This window comes from Rhinopithecus roxellana, chromosome 2, assembly GCF_007565055.1.
Source record: "Rhinopithecus roxellana isolate Shanxi Qingling chromosome 2, ASM756505v1, whole genome shotgun sequence".
In the NCBI taxonomy this organism is placed as follows: domain Eukaryota; kingdom Metazoa; phylum Chordata; class Mammalia; order Primates; family Cercopithecidae; genus Rhinopithecus; species Rhinopithecus roxellana.
In genome coordinates, this window is record NC_044550.1 from 93862608 (window position 1) to 93885994 (window position 23387).

Here is a 23387-nt window from a genome sequence, read left to right on the forward strand (position 1 = left end):
TCTACATACAATTTACAGAATTAATGAAGAATCGCAATGGTTAGCCAGCAATCAGATATGTACTAGAATATTCTTGTTTGCATTTCAACTCTGCTCATTCTGGAACCCATTGTGTTTCTTTCCAGGCAATGTCCTACAACTTTTGCTTTGCATTCAATTTAAATAAAAAAAGTAGCTCTAGGATGATTCATTATTTAAACTGTGGTATTAATACTCTCCCTTGGAAACTGAGGTAGCCATATATGTAAGGCTACAGTTAGGCAAAAAGATAAATAAGTTACATGCTAAAATCCAGAAGTCCAGCTATCAAACATGAATTATATAAAGTTCATCGTCCTTTTTTGTATTGTTTACAAGTTGTTCTTCGGTGGCTTTGAGTGAGACACTAACTTTGTATCTGACTTACAGTCTTACCTTTCTTCTTTAGAAAAATATAACATAAATGAGGAATTGGAAGACAAACATTATAGATACAAAATATACTTACCTCTCTCTTACAGCCTGATGCACAATATGGAAAATAGTACCTTTTATTTCTACCTACTCTAATTACACATGAGGCATTAAACCAATTCCCAAATAAAAGCAAACATAAATAGTACACACTTTATAGAAGAAATCATTCTCTTCTATTACCTAATAAATAACTTGTAAGAAATTTGATGAGTTGATGTTGCTTAAGGCAATGTATCACGTAACTTTCTTGGGAATTGGCTTCTGTAAGCACAATACTGTCATAGTTCTCATCAATTCAATTACATCGAATTACAAGTACATTTTACATGCATATACATATATACATCTATTATGTACACACACTTTTAAAAAAGCATTGAAGGTAATATATCAATCAGAAGCTCTAGAATATAAAACATAGACGAAAGGAAGGATTATCTGCAAACACTTGGATGAATTTTGTGCAATGAGCTCAACACAAGACACGTACCCTTAATGGATATTAGCATATTAGAAGAATCTTACTGGCAAAGGGAATAGATTTCTAAAACAAGTCTGCTTTGCAAATGGTCCCTCCCAAATCAATTCCTATAGATACTGTACCTTCCGGAGGGGTTTGAGCTTGGTCTCCATTATGAAGTCATACTTGCAGAGCTCACAGCAGCGTGTATCTGAGCTCTTTATCCACTGGTGGAGGCAGGACTGGTGGACAAAGCGCAGTGTCCCAGTGCAGCGACAGGGTGTGATGAGGGGGCTCTCTTCATCCCCTTCGCAGTGACAGATTCTGTGGAAAGACGCAGCAGCCAGCATGAGATTTCCCAGAGAACATTTCTCGCCTGTGTTGTTTCTGCCCTTGCTTATACCAGGGCTGTTAGAAACAGCAATCTAAGATTCAGAACACTTGGACATTTCACTCCAACTTTAATGCTGGAACCAAATCTATGACCAACACAGATTAAGCATGCCTAACCTGAAAATCCTTAATCTGAAATGCTCCCAAATCCAAAACTTTTTGAGCATCAACACAATGCCGTAAGTAGAAAATTCCATTTAGTCAAAACATAGGTGCACAACCCAGTTTATTCACTACCCCGAAGGGAAAAGTAAAATTACCTTCAGGCTATGTGTACAAGGTATATATGAAACATAAATGAATTCTGTGTTTAGACTTGGGTTGCATCCCCAGGATATCTCATTATGTATGTGCAAATATTGCCAAATCAAAACAAAAACAAAAAAATCCCCAATCCAACACACTTCTAGTCCTACCCAAAATATCTCATTACATATATGCAAATATTCCAAAATCCCCCAAAACTGAAATTGGAAACACTTCTAGCTCCAACCATTTTGGAAAAAGAATACTCAACCTGTATTAATTGACTTTTACTTTTATGGTCATTGCTGGACTCAAATCATGTAATAAGTTGTGCATTACACACCAGCACATCAATAATGCACTGTCATTTCATTCATACATGGAAGTCAATTTTAATAGCACCACTATCGTGCTATGTCTCCAATTTAATCTATTTAATAGGATACTATCTATGGGCTTTCATATATAAAAGTTATGAGTTTTAAGTATTCTAAGGAATATTATAGTTTGGTAAACTTTATTGTGTTACTTCAATAATATCAGACCATAGCATAAAATTTATTAAATATGGTATCTTACCAATGTGGAAAAGTTCTCAAAAAATTTTAAGGTATGATGATGGAATGAAGTTAATACAAGAAGTCTTAGCTTGAAAATATTACAGATATGTTCTTACGAAGATGCACACCTATTTGGTCACAACAAATGGTCTAAACTGTCAATAATCATCATGGTCTAAAAAATCACAAAAATCACTGATCACATAAAATTTGAGTACAGCAAATCTTATTGTTTAAAAATGCTAATAAATACATCTACCAATGAATTGAGTTGAATCAGTTTCTGAACTACTATGAATTCTAGTTTCACAGATTTGCAGTCTAAAATCATTTTATCTCATATTCAGATTTTAAAAAGTAATTTATTTTTCTCTTTGGATAAGACAAGTCTCCCATAACTTTAGCTGGTGAATTCAAATCTTAGCCCTTTAATAATCTGAATGATGTAACTAGCAGTTAGACATTGTTAATAAATTTCATTAGAAATGTTGCTTTAAATTTGTTAGACATAGACACTCATATGTTTACTGTAGCACTATTCACCATAGCAAAGACATAGAATCAATCCAGATGCCCATCAGTGGTGGATTGCATAAAGAAAATGTGGCACGTTTACATCATGGAATATTATGCAGCCATAAAAAGAATGAAATCATGTCTCTTGCAGAAACATGGATACAGCTGGAGACTCTTATCCTAAGTGAATTAACACAGAAGCCAGAAAAACAAATACTGCATATGCTCACTTATAAGTAGGAGCTAAATATTGCATACACAGGGACACAAAGATGGAAACAATAAACACTGGAGATTGTTAAAGTGGGGGAGGGTGGTGGGAAGTAAAGTTTGAAAAACTACCTATGATGTACTATGTTCACTACTTAGGTGAAGGAAACATTAGAAAACCAAACTTCAGCAGCATGCAATACACCCATGTAACAAACCTGCACAGGTAGCCCCTAAATCTAAAACAAAATTTTACAAAATGCAACATGAATGTTCAATGTAACATTTAAACTTAAAAAAAAAAAATCTACATAATTACTTTTTTGACCTGAGTCACAATGGCAGGCTGGAAGAATGTATGAATCATTGCTACTGTTCTTTCCTTTACAGTGTATAAAGTGTATATAGATATAGATATATCAGCTCTCTCCCCAGGGGAAATGAAATGGCTGCTCGCTCAGATAGTGCAGAAAGATACAGGAACTGAAACCCAACGCTCCCCGAGACCTCAAAGTAAAACAGTATGACAGAGTACACCAGGATTTTGAATGAATTTCTTAAGTAAAAATAAAGTGAGCAAAAAGGAACACTGCCATCTAAAGTTCCGGGGTGGAAGTGCTGGGATGAGAACACAGGGAAAGTCAATATGAATGTCCCCTTCCCCCGAACTAACTTAGGAAGCAGCCGCGTTGGGTGTAGCACCACATATGAAAGGCCAACGTGTTAAGGGAAAATTAAAAATTATCTGAGTGCCTATTTTTAATATAAAAACCTGAAATAGCTTCTCTCCAAACCTAGGCCTCAGAAACTGGACTTGTTACACTTTGTATCATGCTCGTTGCCAGTTTAGTGTCATAGTATAGATGTTCAGTAGATGTAAATTGAATAGAATTGAATTCAGTCAACAAAATACGACTTATTACAAAAGCAGTCAGTAAAAGTAAATAGAGGCTTCTCTAACACTTAAGTTGTAATATTTATTTTTGGAGCCACTAAAATCTAATGAATTATAGACAATAAGAGTTTGATATTTCTTAACTCCTTGGGCATCCATCTCCTGCCTCCACAAAAAGAAAATCTCTTCAACCGGGGGTCAGTAAACTATGACCCAATTCTGTCCACTGCATATTTTTAATCAATAAAGTCTTATGGGAACACAGTCTTACCCACTGGTTTATGTACTTTAGAGCTGTATGTGCAGAGTAACAGCAGAGTTGAGTAGTTGCTGCAGAGACCATCTGGCTGTAGAAACTAAAACATTTACGATCTGGCAAATGATTCAATTCAGTATTTACAATCTGACCCTTTCAGAAAATGTTCACAGCTCTCTGCTTTAAAGTACACATGTGATTCTGAGTTAAAGACAATGTATTAATATTATTGACAATAATAACAAATTTTACAAAATAAATCACTCTCACCTCTGCAGTTAACAATAAAACTCAAGTAAAGGTGCACAGAGAAACACACAATAAAAATGAAAACCCTGCTTGGCCTGGCATTAATTCCTGTTGCTTCCATGAACAAAATTTCTTATTTGAAAAAAAAAAAAAACAAAACAAAACTGCAGTTAATGCTATCAGATAAATTCATCACTAAAAAAAGATTGTGTCAAATGCTCTATAGGTATGAAACAGATTTTGCAGCTCTGATTTTTTCATTGACGTTGAAAAAGTAATTTATTCATAAACTGCTTTAAACAAAGACCTCGCTGATTACTGAGTTCAAACTGACCTGACCAGTTTACTATCATCCAGCTTCTTATGTCTCATAAAGTCCTTTTTAAAAATTTCTGCTAAAACTACTACCTGAAGCACCACTAACAATATCATTTTCTCATAAAATTAAGGTTATTTCCCATAGGGAAAATCAAAAGCTTGGTTCATTTTTCATTCCCATTTCACATGATTTATTTTTACATATTTTTAGCATTTTGAAATTTTTCCAAATTATCTGGCTCAAGCTGAACCCCAGGAGTCTTTTCAAACCATGTTGAAATTGTTCTAAATGAATTTAAAAGCTAAATATCAACTTCAAATATCTACTAGAAATAAAAATAATGTGATAGTGCCATTAAAGAGAGAATTAAATAATTCCTAAATTGATATACTTCACACAAATCACAATCGCTGAATTATAAATGGAAATACAGTAACGAAAACATAAACACGCTTTTCCAACAGAATAATTGTGTAGAAAAGCTCATTTCAATAATATAATAAAATTGCATTATGAAATATTCATAATTTGGGTACATTTTTACCTGATGGGAAGTTGGGGCTTGGGAATTGAATGATTCTATAAAATTATTGGTGATCCACATTGGTATCTGTCACCTAGTGACAGTTACAAGCTGAATTCACAGATTTTACTGGCATTTTAGTATTTTACCAGTCTGCTTGCGATCTAATTAGCATATGTTGAGACTTTCACCATTTATGACTGAATAAACTCTTACTTTTACATAATTTCTAGCTATCTGTGAATAGCAGACCACATAATGCTATGCAGCAAATTAAATTTTAGATTTGTGTGTGTGTGTGTATGTATGTGTGTGTGTGTGTGTATGTGTGTGTGTGTGTGTGTATGTATGTGTGTATGTGTGTGTGTGTGTGTGTGTATGTGTGTGTGTGTATGTGTGTGTGTGTATGTGTGTGTGTGTGTGTGTATGTGTGTGTGTATGTGTGTGTATGTGTGTGTGTATGTGTGTGTGTGTGTGTGTGTATGTGTGTGTGTGCTTCACATCTCTTGCCTTAATGTTTCAGTTTTAAGAAAAGTAGGGTGTTTTTTTTTTGGTCTTACATATCTTCAAATGGTCTTTAGTATTCCCTGTCCCCATCCTTTGCCAAGGTTTCCTGGCACTGGTAGAATTATATTTTTTCTTCATAAGTTTTTTTAAAACTCATCACTTAAAAAAAAAATCTTTGTGAGGGCCATAGTATTATGCAACTCTGGAACTGTTAAATTCTTTCCCTCAATAGTCATTTCATTCACGTACATTTTCTTGGTTCTTGCTATATGCAAAGAAAATCAGACACCTCAGTGTCTTTCATATCTTCTTCCTTTTCTTCCCCACAACCGTGTCTCTAGTGGCTTTGGATTGTCAACAGAGACACAAAGTATCTTTAAGACTGTGTTCCTTCCATTAGGAAATCATTCTTAAGATATGCAGTTATTTAGATCCTCTTAATATACTGCCACTCTTCAAGAACTCTATCACCAATCATATAAACCCAAATTGCTTCATGTTCTTTTCATATGAGCTTGTACAATTTGAGTTTACCTTACCTATGCAGGCATATTTTCCACGGATCTCTAACATACAACCACAGTAGCATGGTACAGAGTTTAACAGCTAATAAGCTGTGGGTTTTGCCACAAATAAGTTACTGCTGTGCCAAGATCTTGATTCCTGTCAGCTTAGAGAGCAGTTCTGAGGTCTTGGGTGGCTTGTCCACTCACCCTGGTTGACTCACAAATGTTATCATGTTCTGCATGTTGTAAAAAATGTTGGGAGACACCGGTGTGGCTATTGAAAATACAGTCAGCATTATATTTATTGTTCTGCCCATCTATACGTGTTAAATTACTTAATCTCTGTGTTTCAAGTTCATCATCAGTAAAATGGGAGAACAGTGGTCACAGACTGTTAGTAAGAATTAAAGTAAGTGATCAATTAAGTGATAATTATTAATAATCAATTATTTCATACGATTAATTATTAATTGATGTCACTTAATTGATGACTTACTTTAATCCTTATTAACAGTCTATGACCACTCTTGTCCCATTTTACAGCATAATAGTCTACTAAAAGCAGTATTTTTAAAAAATTAATGGTCAGATGATTATTTCCTGAGTGTATTGCATTCTCTATATTAAAGTTTGTCTCTGAGAATTTCCTCAAGTATGTTCTTCATACCTTTGATATTTTCCCTCCTTTAATAACACCTCATCTAAATTAAGACTCATCTAAATTTCAGACTCACATCCCTAATTAAACAGCCCCTAGTTTTTCCTTCCCTATAATGTTCTCTCCTATTTCTTGAGCTGCCATTGCTCTTAAAGCCTATACCACACAGATAAACAATCTCTGTTGTTTGTTAACTATTTCATTCATGCAAGTTCTGGAATTATGAGCTGAATAAATTCATGTTTAATAATTTTGTGGAGGCAGGATCTTTCTGTGGATTTGTACTGATACTCAGAGTAATTTAAGTTATGAGAATGTTAAGAAGTCAGGATAAAGATGGCAAAGCACTAGACCATAATGGACTGGCTTTCATTAAGCTTCTATTTAAACATTTACAGAGCATAGACTAAAAAAGCCAGCTTAGTCAGAAGATATGGCAATTTTCAGAAGTTGTTACCAATGACCAGTGTTTTGTTTATGTTTGGGGAAAATTCACTTACAGTGAAAGTGAGAAATGTGTGATCCTTTTATATACCATGAACTCTTTAATTTGCATTTAAGGAACTAAACGGAGGTGTAACAATTTTATACCCTATCTGAGCAACAGAGGAAGTCAAGCAAACTGATCTGCAGTAGAAAGGAGAAGTGACATACTTCATAAACAGAGAACAAGATGGACAGTAGTTAATGTCATTCCGACTAACAGCTGTTTCCAGTTACTCTTACTGACATGGAGCCAGCATGCATTTTTGGACTTAAAAAGGTGTTATAAGCCAGATTTATAAGGTTTCCTTAACAAAAATGAAGATAAATATCCTAAGCCATCATTCAGCCTGAGATTTAAAATACCTTGAAAACTCAAGTTAAAAATACAGTTATGACATAAGAATAAAAATATTTTACCAACAGATATCATTTTTGCAATTATAAGTTTCATCATTCTGAATATGTACTCTTTTTTACATCTGCAGATGAGTAACAGTTCTTCATACATATGAGATTTTTAAAAAGTGTTTTGTTTTCTCAAAGGAATATTTTCAACTCAAAAAAGTTGCTACATAGCATGACTTCCTGAGTTTAATTTCATGCCCTAATTTGTCACCACTGACTTGGTCAAAACCTCAGACCATCTGCACAGAGCTGTAGGGAATGATCAACAACAAAGACAATGACATGGCAATGTCCCTAGCTTTCCTAACTCTATTCCTGGAGTTGATCCAAGAGTTGCAAGTAATCAGCCACATTTTTTTTTTTTTTTCCCCACCAGACATCACAGAGAAGAAGATAATGATCACCTTGCTTGGTCAATAATGAAAGCAGAGGAGACCAAGTATTATTTGAATTCATAGACATTGAATTCTGAAATGGATTGGGAAGGTGCTCTTGGAATTGCTTCCCCTGGGTGTCTCATCCCCTCTGGAGATGGTTCGATGCCATTGATACTAGGACTTTAAATTCTGCTTGGGACTGAGGATTCCCACTGAGATTCTATTCTCATCTAGCCTAGTGATTCAGTCTCATAGTGGGCCAGAGGCTCTTTGAAGACTTTCTGAGAGGTCTCCATGGGCTCTTGAAACACATTAGATTCTCCCATTCCCTCTATTGACGTGTGTAGCCCTAGGAGTCCCAGTCAGTGTATCTAGCAATAGAATAGATCTTTCTTATTTATCTTAAGATCAGTTCAGACTGTCCAAATCCTCCAAATCAGGAGAAATCAAAAGCTGGATTGTGTCTTTTAGGATAATCCCTTCCCTGTTAACCATCGCTTTACTGCCCTCTCTATACTCACTGGTTAGCTCAGAGGACCATGTATTTCTGCATAAAGGAAATGAGTTTCCCCAGTGCCATTTATCTTTCCAGATCCTACCTTACAATTTTGATGACTTGTAGATAAGTAAATAGATAATATATATTGAACGAATATCCGAAGGTTATGATTTTCTCTACATTTGCATATGTCATAAATATTCATTTTATATCAGCTTTGAGATCTTTTTGGGTATATTTGTAAGACTGACAAAATTAAACTAGAGATATTTCTAAGCAAGTGTGCTTAAAGTTATTAGGCTAAATTTTTGTTAGCTGCATACATTGAAGTAAAACAGCAAAACAAAGGGACAGATAATAAAAACTCATTTTGCTTTAATATGTAGATATAATCAAAGAAATATATGTGGTCAGATACAGAAGAAGGCTTTCATATATACATAATAACAGAGCTATTGGAAAAATCATGCAGTTATAACCTTTTAGTCTTTTTCTTTTCTGCATGTGGCAGAAATTCTTAATTCAAACTGATTTTCTGATCTTTTTCTCTTTTGTGATGGCTAAGTCTTTGAATTTTTGTAAGCTCATCCTCAACCATGACTTCCTTTCAATTTTGTCCACTCATTAATCTTATCTGGCTGAGCATTACATCAAAGAAAGTCTCAAGTTGCCATGGATAATTGACAAAGCAGGCACTTTATTTACAGATAACCAAAAATGCATTGAATTAGAAATACGCCTTTGCATATGAATTCTTCTACAAAGGCAAGTAAGTGAAAAACACTGATGTTTTACAGCAGTTCCAACCACACTGAGTGAAGAATGATCAATTTGTATTCATTTATTCACTCGTTCATTCATTCAGTCAACAAATAATTTGTTGCATATGTATATATGCAAGGTTTTATAAGGTTCTATGATGAATATAAAGATGAATTAGTTTCAGTCTTTTTCCTTTAAGAAGTTTATACTATGACAGTTTATGCATCAGACAACTGCAAAATTAGGCAGGATACATTTAAAATGGGATGTGTGCCATGTCAAGTGCTGTTATATGCAAAGGAGAGAAAGATCATCTCAGATCTGGGGCCAGGGGAGGGTGGTTAAAGTTTAATGGAAGGTGTGGCATGGGAATTGGAATTGAAGCTAGGTTAGAGTCATGGCAGATGGAGAAGGATGTTGGTAGAATACACTAGGCATAGAAGATGTTTTCAGCCAACGCTTACAAGTAGGATTGACTGGGTAATTTGGTAACATTATGTGGCCAAGTATGAAAAGAGCATGAAAGTTCTTACTCCAACTAAATACAATATTTAGTACATATTTTGTATATTTATTTATTATATACAATGGATACCACATTATTATATAATAATATAATTAATAATACAATTATTTTAGTAGTGAGATATGCTGAAAAACAAAGATTACACAGAGCCTTGTATTTCCCTCAGCCAGTGCCAACACACACACACACACACACACACACACACATACACACACAAACACACACACAAACTAACTTTAATTGTATTTGCTTGGAGTAGGAACCCACCACATAATTTGAATAAAAAGTTAAGATTATGTTAAAAAAATGGGCAAAGGAACTGAAAAGACATTTCTCTAAAGAAGACATACAAATGGCCAACAGCTATATAGAAAGGTGTTCAAAATCACTAATCATCAGGGAAATGCAAATCAGAGTCACAGTGAAATGTTACCTCACACCCATCAGAATACGTGTGTGTATCAAAACACACACACACACCCAAATCCAAACAAGATAAATGCTCCTGAGAATGTGGAGAAGTTGGAACCCTCGGACACTGTTAGGAATAAAAACGGTGCAGCTGCTATGGAAAACTGCATGGAGGTTTTTCAAAGAATTAAAAATAGAAATACCATATGAGTGAGCAATCCCACTTCTAAGTATCCAGAAGAATTGAAATCGGGACCTCAGATAGGTATCTGAACTCCCATGTTCATTGCAGCATTATTGACAAGAGTGAAGCTATGGAAACAACCTAAATGTCCATCAGTTTATCAATAAAGAAAATGTGGTATAAGCCGGGTAAGTGGCTCATGCCTGTAAACTCAGCACTTTGGAAGGCCGAGGCAGGAGGATTGCTTGACCTCAGTTTGAGACCGACCTGGGTAACACAGTGAGACCCTGTCTTCACTAAAAGTAAAAAAATAAAATAAAATTAGCAGAGTGTGGTGTCATGTGCCTGTAGTCCCAGCTACTTGGGAGGCCGAGGCAGGAAGATTGCCTAAGCGCGAGAGATTGCAGTTGCAGTGAGCTATGATCATGCCACTGCACTCCATCCTGGGCAACATAGTAAGACCCTGTCTCCAAAAAATGTAGTATATATACACAATGAACTATTATTCAGCCTTAAATAAAGAAGGAAATACTGCCATTTGCTACAGGATTGGCTGTTCATTGGATGAAACTTGAGGAAATTATGCTAAATGAAATAAACCACTCATAGAAGGATAAATATCACACACTACAACTTATATGAAATGTATAAAATAGTACAAACACAAAGAAACAGGGAGTAGAATAGTGGCTGCCAAAAGCTGGGGAGAGGGGAAAATGGGAAGTTGTTATTCCATGGGACTAATTTTTGATTACCCAAGATGATGATTCAATTCTAGAGATCTGCTGTACAACACGGTGCCTATAGCTAACAGTAAATACTGTACTCCACACTTAAATTTATTAAAAGGGTAAATCTCCTGTTAAGTGTTTTTTTAACCACAATAAAGATAAATAAATTATTTGCCCATAAAAAGTAAAATTATTAGAAGGATTAACTTGGCATGTTAGATTAGAAAGAAAAGGGAGAACAGGGAGAGACTATTACAATAGTCAAAGTCAATACCAATGAGAACAAAAGCTAGGGTCATAGTGTGAGAATGAAACGGAAAAAGAGAACAGATATTTTATAAACTTAGAATTGGTAGAACTTAGGCATCAATTTGGGAAAAGGAAAGGGGACGAGCTATGGAGGAAGAGAGCAAAGGATGGACCAAGCTGACTTTAGGCTTTCGATTAAGCTCCTGGGGATAGATGCTCAAGAGTCATCTATTGGCTGGGTGCTGATGGCTCACACCTGAAATCTCAGCACTTTGGGAGGCCGAGGTAGCGAGATCACAAGGTCAAGAGATTAAGACCAGCCTGGCCAACATTGTGAAATCCCATCTCTACTAAAAATACAAAAATTAGCCAGGAGAGGTGGCATGCGCCTGTAATCCTAGCTGCTTGGGAGGCTGAGGCAGGAGAATCACTTGAACCCAGGAGGCGGAGGTTGCAGGGAGCTGAAATTGCACAACTGCACTCCAGCCTGGGTGACAGTGTGAGACTCTGTCTCAAAAAACAAACAAACAAAAAAAAAGAACAGTCATCTATTTACAGGGCCTCTGAGCGTTTGCCTCCACAATTACCACTTGAAAACAATCATGCTCATAATTTGATTTTTGACTTAGTTACTCAGCATGGAGACAGTAGTCTTGAAAAGGATAAGGAAGTAGTCCAAACTTTCTCAGAGCTGCTACTCTGTTGGGTTTGAGATAGTTCAATGAATAATCATATTTAAAAGGATATTTCTCAAAATAGCAGTAAAATTACAAATATATAATTTGTTAGGTTGGTGCAAAAATAATTGCAGTTTTGCCATTACTTTTGCACCAATCTAATAAAATGTGGTTCCTTCCTCTTTCTAATTTACATTTTCCCAGTGTGTAGGGAATCCAGAATGATTCTTACATAACTTATTTACCCCAATTATTATTATTATTTTTTGAGACGGAGTCTTGCTCTGTCGCCTAGGCTGGAGTGCAGTGGTGCAATCTCGGCTCACTGCAATCTCTGCCTCCTGGGTTCAAAAGATGCTCCTGTCTCAGTTTCCAGAGTAGCTGGAATTACAGGCACATGCCACCACACCTGGGTAATTTTTGTATTTTCTTTGTAGAGACGGGGTTTCACTATGTTGGCCAGGCTGGTCTCAAACTCTTGACCTCAGGTGATCCGCCCTTCTCGGCTTTCCAAAGCGCCGGTATTAGAGGCATAAGCCACCACGCCTGGCCCTTTCCCAATTATTTACCTTTCAAATAGGACAAAATATAATTTTCTGAAACCAAATGAAAATGCCTTACAAAAATAAAATTACAAAAGCTTATTTATTCAGAATCCTGACAGAATGGAGTTTCCAGTTAGGCAAAACCACTGAGACTTTTTTCTGATACCTTTCATTCTCCAAAAGCTGTGTATGAAGTGTAAACTCTGTCATTGAGCGATACAATGCAAAACACAGTATAATCTTAATTTAAAAATTACATTCATGGAAAAAAGTTACAAGGAAACATCGAAATTGAAATAGTGATGCTGCAGTTAAGTTTATATTAAAATGGTAGTTTTCTCTGTTTTTAAATTTTATTTCTAGTAACTACAAACTACTCTAATAATCAACACAAATATTAAAATACAAAGATTGTATTTTTCTAATTCTACTTCACTTTTTTCTCATTCTTTAATTAATAGATTCATGAATAAATTTGATAGAGTTATATATCTCAACAATTTGGAAACATGCCATGAGTTATCAGTAGATACTGAGTTGGGTCTAGTTCCCTTCCTGTCCAGCTTCCGGAGTAACTTTTGTAGCATTTTGTTTCCAAGGTAACCAAAAGACTTCTACATACTGTCATTTATGTTTTTAGAGAAATATAAACTTGCAGGTGCCAACCCTACAATTAATTTTATATCCCAATATACTTAGTCATTGCAAGGACAGAAAAGTATTTTCTGCTCCCCTCCTCCATCAGATACACTGATATTCTAGGAATATATTGTATTATCTGAATTTTAAGTATATAAAATATATTTCATGTCAGCTATGGTATACATCTATACTCTGCAAGTGTGTGCATTTAGACATTCTATTTAAGTATGTGAGATTCTGCTACAGTTTCCCAGAAGATAAAACTAGTTTACCCTATCATCTGCCATTGAAAGCCGAGATTGCACCACTGCACTCCAGCCTAGGTGACAGAGCAAGACTCTGTCTCAAATAATAATAATAATAATAATAACAATAATTGGGGTCATTAAATGATGTAAGAATCATTCTGGATTCCCTATACACTGGGAAAATGTAAATTAGAGGAAGGAACCACGTTTTATTTGATTGGTGCAAAAGTAATGGCAAAACTGCATCATTTGCATTTTCAAATCCCTGCATTTGTAGGTTTGTTTGACTTTTCTCAACGCTCATCACTGTCTGTTGAGCCTTTTGCAATGTCTGTCCTTCATTTTGCCTCCTTGTCCTTTCATCATCTTTTGACCTTTATCCTGCTTGGTCAAAATTTTTCAGTTATGAAGTACAGTCATGCCATGCGTCCCTTAATGACAGGGATATGTTCTGAGAAATGCCTTGTTAGAAATTCCATCATTGTGTGAACATTTCAGAGTGAACATACACAAACCTGATGGTGTAGCCTACTCCACACCTAGTCCACCTGGTAGAGCCTGTTGGTCCCAAGCTACAAACCTGTACCATATGTTGCTGTACTGAATACTGTGGACAGCTGTAACACAACAATAAGTATTTGAGCAACTAAACATAGAAAAGGTACAGTAATGACAGGTGTAAAAAGCTGTATACCTGTATAGGGCACTTACCATGAAAGGAGCTTACAGAACTGGAAGTTGTTCTGGATGAGTCAGTGAGTGATGGGTGAGTGGCTGTGAAGGTCTAGGACCTTACTGTACACTACTTTAGACTTATGTAACACTGTACACTTGGATACACTCAATTTATAAAAAATATTTTTCTTCTTTCAGTAATAAGTTCACCTTAGCTTACTTTAACTTTTTTATTTTATAAACTTTTTAATGTTTTTAAAATTTTGACTCTTTTGTCATAACACTTAGCTTAAAACAGAAATAAGTTGTTTAGCTGTTGAAAAAATTTACTTTCTTTCTATACTTATTTTACAAGCTTTTTCTATTTAAAATTTTTTTGGCTGGGCGTGGTGGCTCATGCCTGTAATCCCAGCACTTTGGGAGGTCGAGGCGGGTGGATCGCCCTGAGGTCAAGAGTTCAGGACCAGCCTGGTCAACATGACGAAACCCCGTCTCTACTAAAAATACAAGATATTAGCTGGGTGTGGTGGCGGGTGCCTGTAATCCCAGCTACTTGCGAGGCTGAAGCAGGGAGAATCACTTGAACCCAGGAGGTGGAGGTTGCAGTGAGCTGAGACCGCACCACTGTACTCCAGCCTGGGCAACAGAGTGAGACTCTGTCTCAAAAAAATTATATATATATATATATATATATTTAATTTTACTTTTTAAGCTTTTAAAGTTAAAAACAAAGACAAAAACATACTCGTTAGCCTAGACCTACACATATATGCAGTCTGTCCTTGATCAAAATACACATACATGCACACACAATATACACATATACACACAAACACATATGTGTGTATTTAGTATGTCAAATAATTTTTTAACAGAAGCTCAGCAAACACAAATGCTCACCTCCTTTATTTTGCTTTGTGTTTTTACTGTCCTTTCACAGATTTGTTAGGTTCTTTTTCCCTAAAGCCCTCTACCTATCCCCATGCACAGTGAACACACTCTATTGCAATTGATTGTTTTCTTATCTGTATTCTCTACTTCAGTGGTTTCCAAACTTTACCATGCATCAGACTCACATGGGGGATCAGTTAAAACCTAGATGGCTAGGTCCCACTCCCAGCAGTTCTGATTCAATAGGTCTGGATTGGGGCCTCATAATTTGCATGTTTAAAAACTTCCGAGGTGATTTTGATGCTACTAGTCTAGGGACTCTACTTAGAGAATCATGGATTTAGAGCTTCCCCCGCAAAGTGTCCTTTGAAAATGAATTGCAATTTTCCATACCAATGAGAAATTTGAGGTCATTCCAAGATGAAGGCTGTTGAAAGCTACTGTATTTTCTACTTCCATCAATAAGTGTGTCAAGTTTGAGAACCACTGTCCTATATTTTAGATGGCTTCAGGAGCTGAAGCAAAATAAATTTGTACCAGTTGCTAGCCCCCAGGTTTCTTTTTTGGTGTGTCTAAATTATAAGAGACACACTCAAGCAGACCTCTTGTTCCATATATATTTTTGCTATATATATATATATATATATATACACACACACACACACACACACACGCACACATACACACATATCTTCTGGGCATCAATTTGTTCACTTCAGATTAGGCTAAAAATCAGTGGTTCTCAGCTTTCGGTTGCTCATTAAAATTATCTGGCATGCTTCTAAAAATGTAGCCATGCTGAAGCACCACTTCCAAGCCATCTGGAGGGAATCCTGGCAGCATTAAAAAAAAATTCCCAGGTGAGTGTAACATGCAGCCTAGGTTGAGAACCACTTGGTGAGATGATGTCTCTGGGCTTTTCTAGCTCTAACTGGTGGAGTTTTGAGACTGTGGAATGCTGATTGGAACAAGGAATTCTCTGATGTGCGGGGCATTTTGACAGTATATATGGCTTCTATTTCATTCTGGTTATGATTATTTTTTCCTTATTCCTCTTTTTATTTTTCTCCATTGTGACCCTCTTACTGTGTGGCAAAACATTTTAATTTGGTTACACCCACAGAGAGTCATGATCTAATTTAGATAAAAGAGTTTCTAAAATAAAGACATCAGAATTTGTTAAAGTGGGCCTCAGAGGGGCCGAATAAGAACAAGCTGGTAAAAATCAGGCAGAACATGGAGAGGTTTTGATTAGCACTTGTTGGGTAACCTTCAGGGAAAGAAGAAAGTTCTCAGTTTAACGTCGACACTAAAATTTATCGCCAAACACAGACACTTCTGAATTATGACATCTTCAGTTCTGCATAAACCTGGAAGTGAATGAAGGAGAACTAATATGCTCCTGGAGTGCTTGTATCTGACAGAGGTGGGAAGGAGGATACTGTGTTGTGTGTAGGGCTGTCAGGGTGCTAAGAGCAAAAGACAACTCATTGAGGTCTCTGCAGGGGCATTTTAATTTTTGAACCAAATTAGATACCGGTATTTAAATTTACCTACTTAAATACCAACTGCAGAAGATCTGAAATAAATATACAACTACTCTGCAATAGTTATAGGGAAGATGATAACCTAACTGGTAATTAGAAATGGAGAAAATGTTCAAGCTACATATAAATTCTCAGCTATATATCCTGATTTGGTAGCAGCAAACACTGTACCCAGTATTCATGTTTATACACACAATGTTTATTTTCTGTTTGTATAAATGTATAGGGGATCTAAATTTAATGCACACACAATAGTTTTAAAAATGAATTGTATGTGTGAGAAAAGAGAGAAGGTGTTTCTTTTTTTTTTTTTTTTTAAGACAGGAGGAATTTCGTATTGCTAAACAGATACAAATTCATTAAAGGAAGCACATAGTTCAATATAACTGTGATTCTGGACACATATTGTTCTTAAATTAAGAAGTAGACAAACTATCTAATTCGTAATCCTTCCTCTTCAATATTTTGCACTTCTATATGATTGGATATTCAACAAACTAGAAATTATCAAGGAAAAGATAAATGTAGCACAATATAGCCTCATAACATGTAAATACTGACCCATATCTGAATGAGCATCATACTTCTATCTATTTTTGCTAGAAATTTTCTGAGATTAGAAAATTCCTGGTTGATACTCAAATCTACTTTAATATGGTTTTTTAAGCAAGAAAATGTCTATTTTTCTTAGTTTCTATCTAAAGGCACCACTTGTTAAATACTTGGCCTTCAGAATACATGCTATTTCTAAAAATTGGAGTGACATGTTTAGCTAAATTAGAAACTAATTAATCAATCCATTTGGTTTTGGTCATGTAAGATAATTTGCCAGTCAAGATAATCAGTATTATTGATGATACTGTCATTTCATCCCTGGAAAGATTATCTCCCAAACTGAAAACAACCAGAAAAAAAAAAAAAAACAAACCTGCTAAGAACAAGGCATATCCTTAAAATACATAAAGAAAAGACAAAATGCCATTTCTACAATTTTTTCAAGTTATTTTTCATAAGTTGTGTGTGTGTGTCAGTGTCTTAATTCATTTCTTATCCATTCAAAGTACAAATTACTGAGCTAAAATGCTGTATAAAATAATACTAAACATTTATAACATAAAATGTGGTGTCATAAAAAATTTTTCTTTTCTTTGTTGGAGAAATGCTTACTCTGTAAAGCACAGTATCATAGGGTGTATCTGAATAGCTACTGACAACTGCAGTGATAAAAAGTAAGGAAATAAATTAGTTTGAAAACATTGAATTATGCTAGTAATGTATTCATTTGCAAAGCACATACCATTTTTCTCGTTTTATGATCCTATAAATAAAGAGAGAGCATTTTACCTTTTTCAAGTCTGACCACTCCAAGTAGAAAGAAAAGTTGGAAGCAAGACCTCCTGACTCTACGTTGAGTAGTCCCAAGTAACTCAGCTTTGGCAGGTTACCAACAAAGTTCACACCTATATTTCCTACCAACTCAGATTTTATTCAAATCAACAGGAGAATGGTTGGTCTTTGTTCTGACAAGACTTAGCAAAACAAAGGCAAAAACATAAGAGAATAAATCTGAACTTTAAGAGTCTGTTACCTCTTAGAAATGAATGCTTCATTAGGTTGCTTAGTGTAACCTTTCTCACCTGAATACTGAAGACCGAACAGCTTATCTTTCACCTGTAGAACAGACTTTGACAATAGAATGTCAGTCTATTTTTGTACAGAAAAAATAATAGGGAGAAGTAACAGAATAAGTAACAAAAGCTGAAAAAAATCTATTACTGAGTGAATATAAATCTAGGACCAACAGGTAGAAAATATGAGTCTGACTGATTAAATATTGGATATTAAATATTAAATGTGACAAAGAACTTTCTCACATTTAGAGACTCTGAAAAGAAAAAGGCTGCCTCAGGAAACACTATGTTCAAGGATGTGATAGATGATAACGTGTGCTACTGTTCCAAGGGTTTGCCAAGAGCCAATGGGAAATTGACCTAGACGATGCGTGACTCTATAAACTCAGTCTTCCCAATGACTAAATTGCCTGAAAGATTAAGGTGAAGGGAAGTGTAATTTTTTTGTCTAAATAAATGTTGAGAGCAAAGCTGCTCATTAAAATATAATTTTACTCAAAAATTGTATTTATATTGCACATTTTTCTTTGTTATTAAATTTTAGGTTCATCTGAAGATACACACATGAAACTGGGGAAACAGGAAATCTAAATGTTTTATGATACCACTCCCCTAGATTCATGTTCAGCTGCCTTGCTTGGTTGTATCTGCATTTGAATGATGTATTGCAGAGGTAAATTACACTTCTTGCAGTTTGTGCTTCCATAAACCCTTAGTTACCAACCTCGACAGGGCTTTCACCCATGTTTATCTATTTTACTATGTTTAGCATTGCTGGACTTAGCAAAAACATACAGGATGCCCAGCCTAGTTAAATTTGAATTTCAGATAAACAATGAATACTTCTTTAGCATGAGTACGTCCCAATGAAAAATTCTTTGTAGTTTATTTGAAACTTCACTGGATGTTTGATCTTGCAACCAACTCCCTTACTCTGAACAGATGACCTTAGAAGGCCATCAAATGGAAACATTTAAAATCTATAGACCTGCATATATCCACATTTTTAATTTTTCTCTTTTACTTCTATTGCAAACAAAGTCATATCTATTTTCCCTTCCATGGCCAATCTTTCCACTTTAGGTCCTATACCTTCCTACCTTCTCTGTGGGAATTTAATAAAGAACTGAGCCTCTCAATTTTCCAAATCTTCAACCACTCTCTGTTTGACTCAAGGGTCCCCTAAATTAAAAACAAAAACAAAAATGGCCTCTGAATTTACCTCTCCCTCCACTTTTCATACTCTCTCTTTTCTTTACAGACTCCTCAGTTTCTGTCTGCCTTTTTGGCTGTTCTGCTCCTTCCCTCCGTTGGCTTATTTCCCCTTCCCAGGGAATATTAAACGTTGCTAGTCACAGAGTTCTTCAAGACCACATCTCAGTTTACAGAATTCCCATGGGGGATCTTGACAGTCACCACCTAGCTACTCAAGACTTCCTCATCTTAATCTAAATCAAGATCTCACCTCCGAACTCTAGACCTTTCCTATATCTCCCTCCTGAATATCTCTCTTTGGATATTTGTCTTGCACCTCAAACTACCACGTCCCAAACTGAATTCATCCTTCCCTTTTAAATCTCTCTCTCAAACAATGTTCGCTTTTGATAGTAAATGGTGTGGTTACCTACCCAGTGTTCTAAATCACAAACCTGAGAGTCGATTATATGTACGTAATTTGTGACCAAATCTTGCTTGATTTAGTTTCAAAAATTTTTTAAAATTCATCCACCTCTTTTTATTCTCACAGCCACTGTCCTCTCTTCCTTGGGACACAGCCATGGCTTTCTAATTGATTTCTTTTGTCTTTGGTCTTGCATCCACCAATCTATTTTCCAACAGCAGCCTAAGTGATTTTCCAAAACACAAGTCTGATAGTGTCATCCTTTTGCTTTAAAGGCCTGCAGAAACTTTATTTTTGTTGTTAGAATAAAGTCCAAATTCCTAACTATGGTTGATAAGGAACTCCATGATTTGATTCCCCCACCTCCACTCCCTGGCTCTCTACTAGGCTACATTGAAATCCTTGAATACCATGTCTCACTCATCTCTGGGTGTTCAGACATGCCATATCATTTTCCTGGAACAGGTTACCCCTTCCTCTTTGCTTGGCTTACTCTTACTTCTCATTTGGATTTCTCCATAGTTATTACTTCCTCAGGGAAATGCCCTAGTAGATGAAAGTTGTTCCTTTAGTTTCATTCACAGATTTTTTTTTAACTTTTACCTGTTTAATTACTTGTCTTAGCAACTGAAATATAAGTTCATAAAGGATGACACCATTACTGTCTATTTCCAGCTTCTAAGACATTGTCTTGACACAGAATGAATTAAAAAATAAATAGTTATTTGCTATATAAATGGATAAATAAATAAAAACACAGATATGATGATAGAGCTAGAAGGGTTTGCTTTAGGCACAATTTCTTAATTAAAAAATGAGCTGATACCCAGAATCTACAAAGAACTTAAGCAAATTTACAAGAACAAACAAACAATCCTATCAGAAAGTAGGCGAAGGATATAAACAGACACTTCTCAAAATAAGAGATTTATGCAGCCAACAAACATGAAATAAAGCTCATAATCACTGTTCATTAAAGAAATGCAAATCAAAACCACAATGAGATACCATCTCACACCAGTTAGAATGGCAATCATTAAAAAGTCAGGAAACAACAGATGCTGGAGAGGATGTGGAGAAATAGGAACGCTTTTACACTGTTGGTGGGAGTGTAAATTAGTTCAAACACTGTGGAAGACAGTGTGGAGATTCCTCAAGGATTTAGAACCTGAAATATCATTTGACCCAGCAATCCCATTACTGGGTATATACCCAAAGGATTATAAATCATTCTACTATCAAGACACATGAACATGTATGCTTATTGTAGCACTGTTCACAATAGCAAAGAGTTGGAACCAACCCAAATGCCCATCAATGAGAGACTGGGAAAAGAAAACGTGGTACATACGCACCATGGAATATTATGAAGCCATAAAAAAGGATGAGTTCATGTCCCTAGCAGGGACATGGATGAAGCTGGAAACCATCATTCTCAGCAAACTAACACAGGAACAGAAAACTAAACACCACACGTTCTCACTCATAAGTGGGAGCTGAACAATTAGAATACAAGGATAGAGAGGGGAACATCACACACCAGGGCCTGTGGCAGGGTGGGGGGCGAGGGGAGGATGGCATTAGAAGAAATACCTAATGTAGATGACAGGTTGATGGGTGCAGCAAACCACCATGGCATGTGTACACCTATGTAACAAACCTGCACGTTCTGCACATGTATCCCAGAACTTAAAGTGTAATTAAAAAAATGAGAATATGCATAACATATATGAAAGCTATAGCATAATGGTACAAAGCATAACCTCAAATTCACCATCCAACCCAAGCTGGAGCTAGAACATTCCCAGGAGTTATCACTTACCTTTGGGCTCTTCCTCTTTTAAAGAAACCATTAGTGGAATTCAATGTTCCTTACTTGTTTTACCCTGTAACACCAAATTCCCATTATTGTCTCCATGGTTTCTGCAAGTCTATTCTCTTAGCATTCACTGATTAGGAAGCTGCCCCAAAAGGTCTGTTTGAGCACTGCCTGAATTGTTCTGAGTATTGTGAAGGGCACAAAACAGACGTAAGACAGGACTCCTATGCTCAAGGAACTTTTTCTATAGGGAAAAGAGAGCTAACATACATAAAAGTAGAGAATATATGACACTGACTAGAAGAATTATGAGATTTCCAAGAAAGAAAAGATCACTGTGGACCAGACTAGCTTAGAAAACCTTTACAAAGGAGGATAAAAACGAAGTGCATATTGAAGCATGTCTAAATATGAGCATTTGGTGACGAGGAGTGAGCCATTTAAGAGGGAAAGAACTACTTTTAGTGGTGGTGTAGTTGAGCATTACTGTTTTGTTTCACTTATTTTTCTTGCTCATAATTCTTTTTTCACTTCTTCTGGTACTACTCCAGTTCTTTTTGCTGTTGAAATTTCCTTTTCCCAATTCATAAGATTTGGAGGGGTTGCCGATGGCTACATTTTAAATCCAGCTTTTCCATTCAAGGACTTGGTCCAAGCACAATAACCCATGTTCCTGGTGACAGTGATTGACTCAAAGATGGGTATGTGACCCAGGGCAGGCTAATTATATGCCTTCCCTGGGATTTCATGTGTAAGTGCTTGAAAAGAACATTTCTCTTTTCTGTTAGGCCACTGCTGATAAAATATAAGCCTGAGGCTACCTCTGGCCAGACTATCTCTTCCCTCTTCTAAATATAGGAAATTTGCCTGCAGTTGGAGGAAATGACTCCTCACAGAGAAGGAGAGAGAGAGTGAGAGAACCACATTGTTTCTGGAGTTCCCGAAGCCATCTGTATACTTTGTTTTACTGTTCGTGTGGTTAACATACCCCTTTCTTGTTTAAGCTCATTTGAATTGATTTCTGTTGATTTTATCCCATTAGAAAAGTACTTAACAAAACAGCTAGTGGGCTAAAAAGTGGATGTGGTGGAGACGGAAAGTGTAAGGAAGGACTGGAATGGAACACTGGAATTGAGAAAGAAAGCACAGATCAGACACCAATATCTGGAGGAAGAAACGACAGTATTTTGTTGGAGACTGGACACATCCAATATGGAAGGAATAAGATCAAAAATGGAAAATCCAGGAAATTTGTGGACTCACTGATTGAAATGGCAGTAGTTGAAATGAGGAAGTGGATTTGAATGGAAGCAATAACCAAACCATGACATTTGAGTTCCTGGCAGAGGTGGGACTTTGCCAGACTATGGTTTTGGTGACATAACCCATGCTATATTGGTCCAACAATGTGAAGTACAGGAATGGAACCTAGTCATGCTTTGTGTCATCATTCAAGGGAATATGATAAAAAACTACAGACACTCGGCTTTTCAAATACATTCTTTAGATTTTTTTTCTCTCCTTTTTCTTCCTATCTAAAGCATGGGAATGCTTTGTAGCATAGATTAGTGTTTCTCAAAGTGTGGTTCTTGCATCAGAAGCTTCAGAATCACCTGGGAACATTTTAAAAATACAAGTTCATGAGCCTTACCCCAGAGTAAGGGCATCAGAAACTCTAAGGGTGGGTTCAGGAATCTGCATTTTAAC

General features: G+C 36.0%; 1 protein-coding gene across 3 annotated transcripts in view; it reads right to left on the reverse strand.

The window, feature by feature from the left end:
* The window catches only part of MARCHF1 (membrane associated ring-CH-type finger 1), an 841275-nt gene that overhangs the window by 59091 nt on the left and 758797 nt on the right, over window positions 1-23387 (reverse strand). For all 3 annotated transcript variants that reach the window (XM_010375941.2, XM_030917968.1, XM_030917961.1), the window contains one exon: window positions 1060-1240. In XM_010375941.2, the coding sequence (XP_010374243.1) occupies window positions 1060-1240 (181 nt within the window). The remainder of the gene's footprint in view (window positions 1-1059; window positions 1241-23387) is intronic.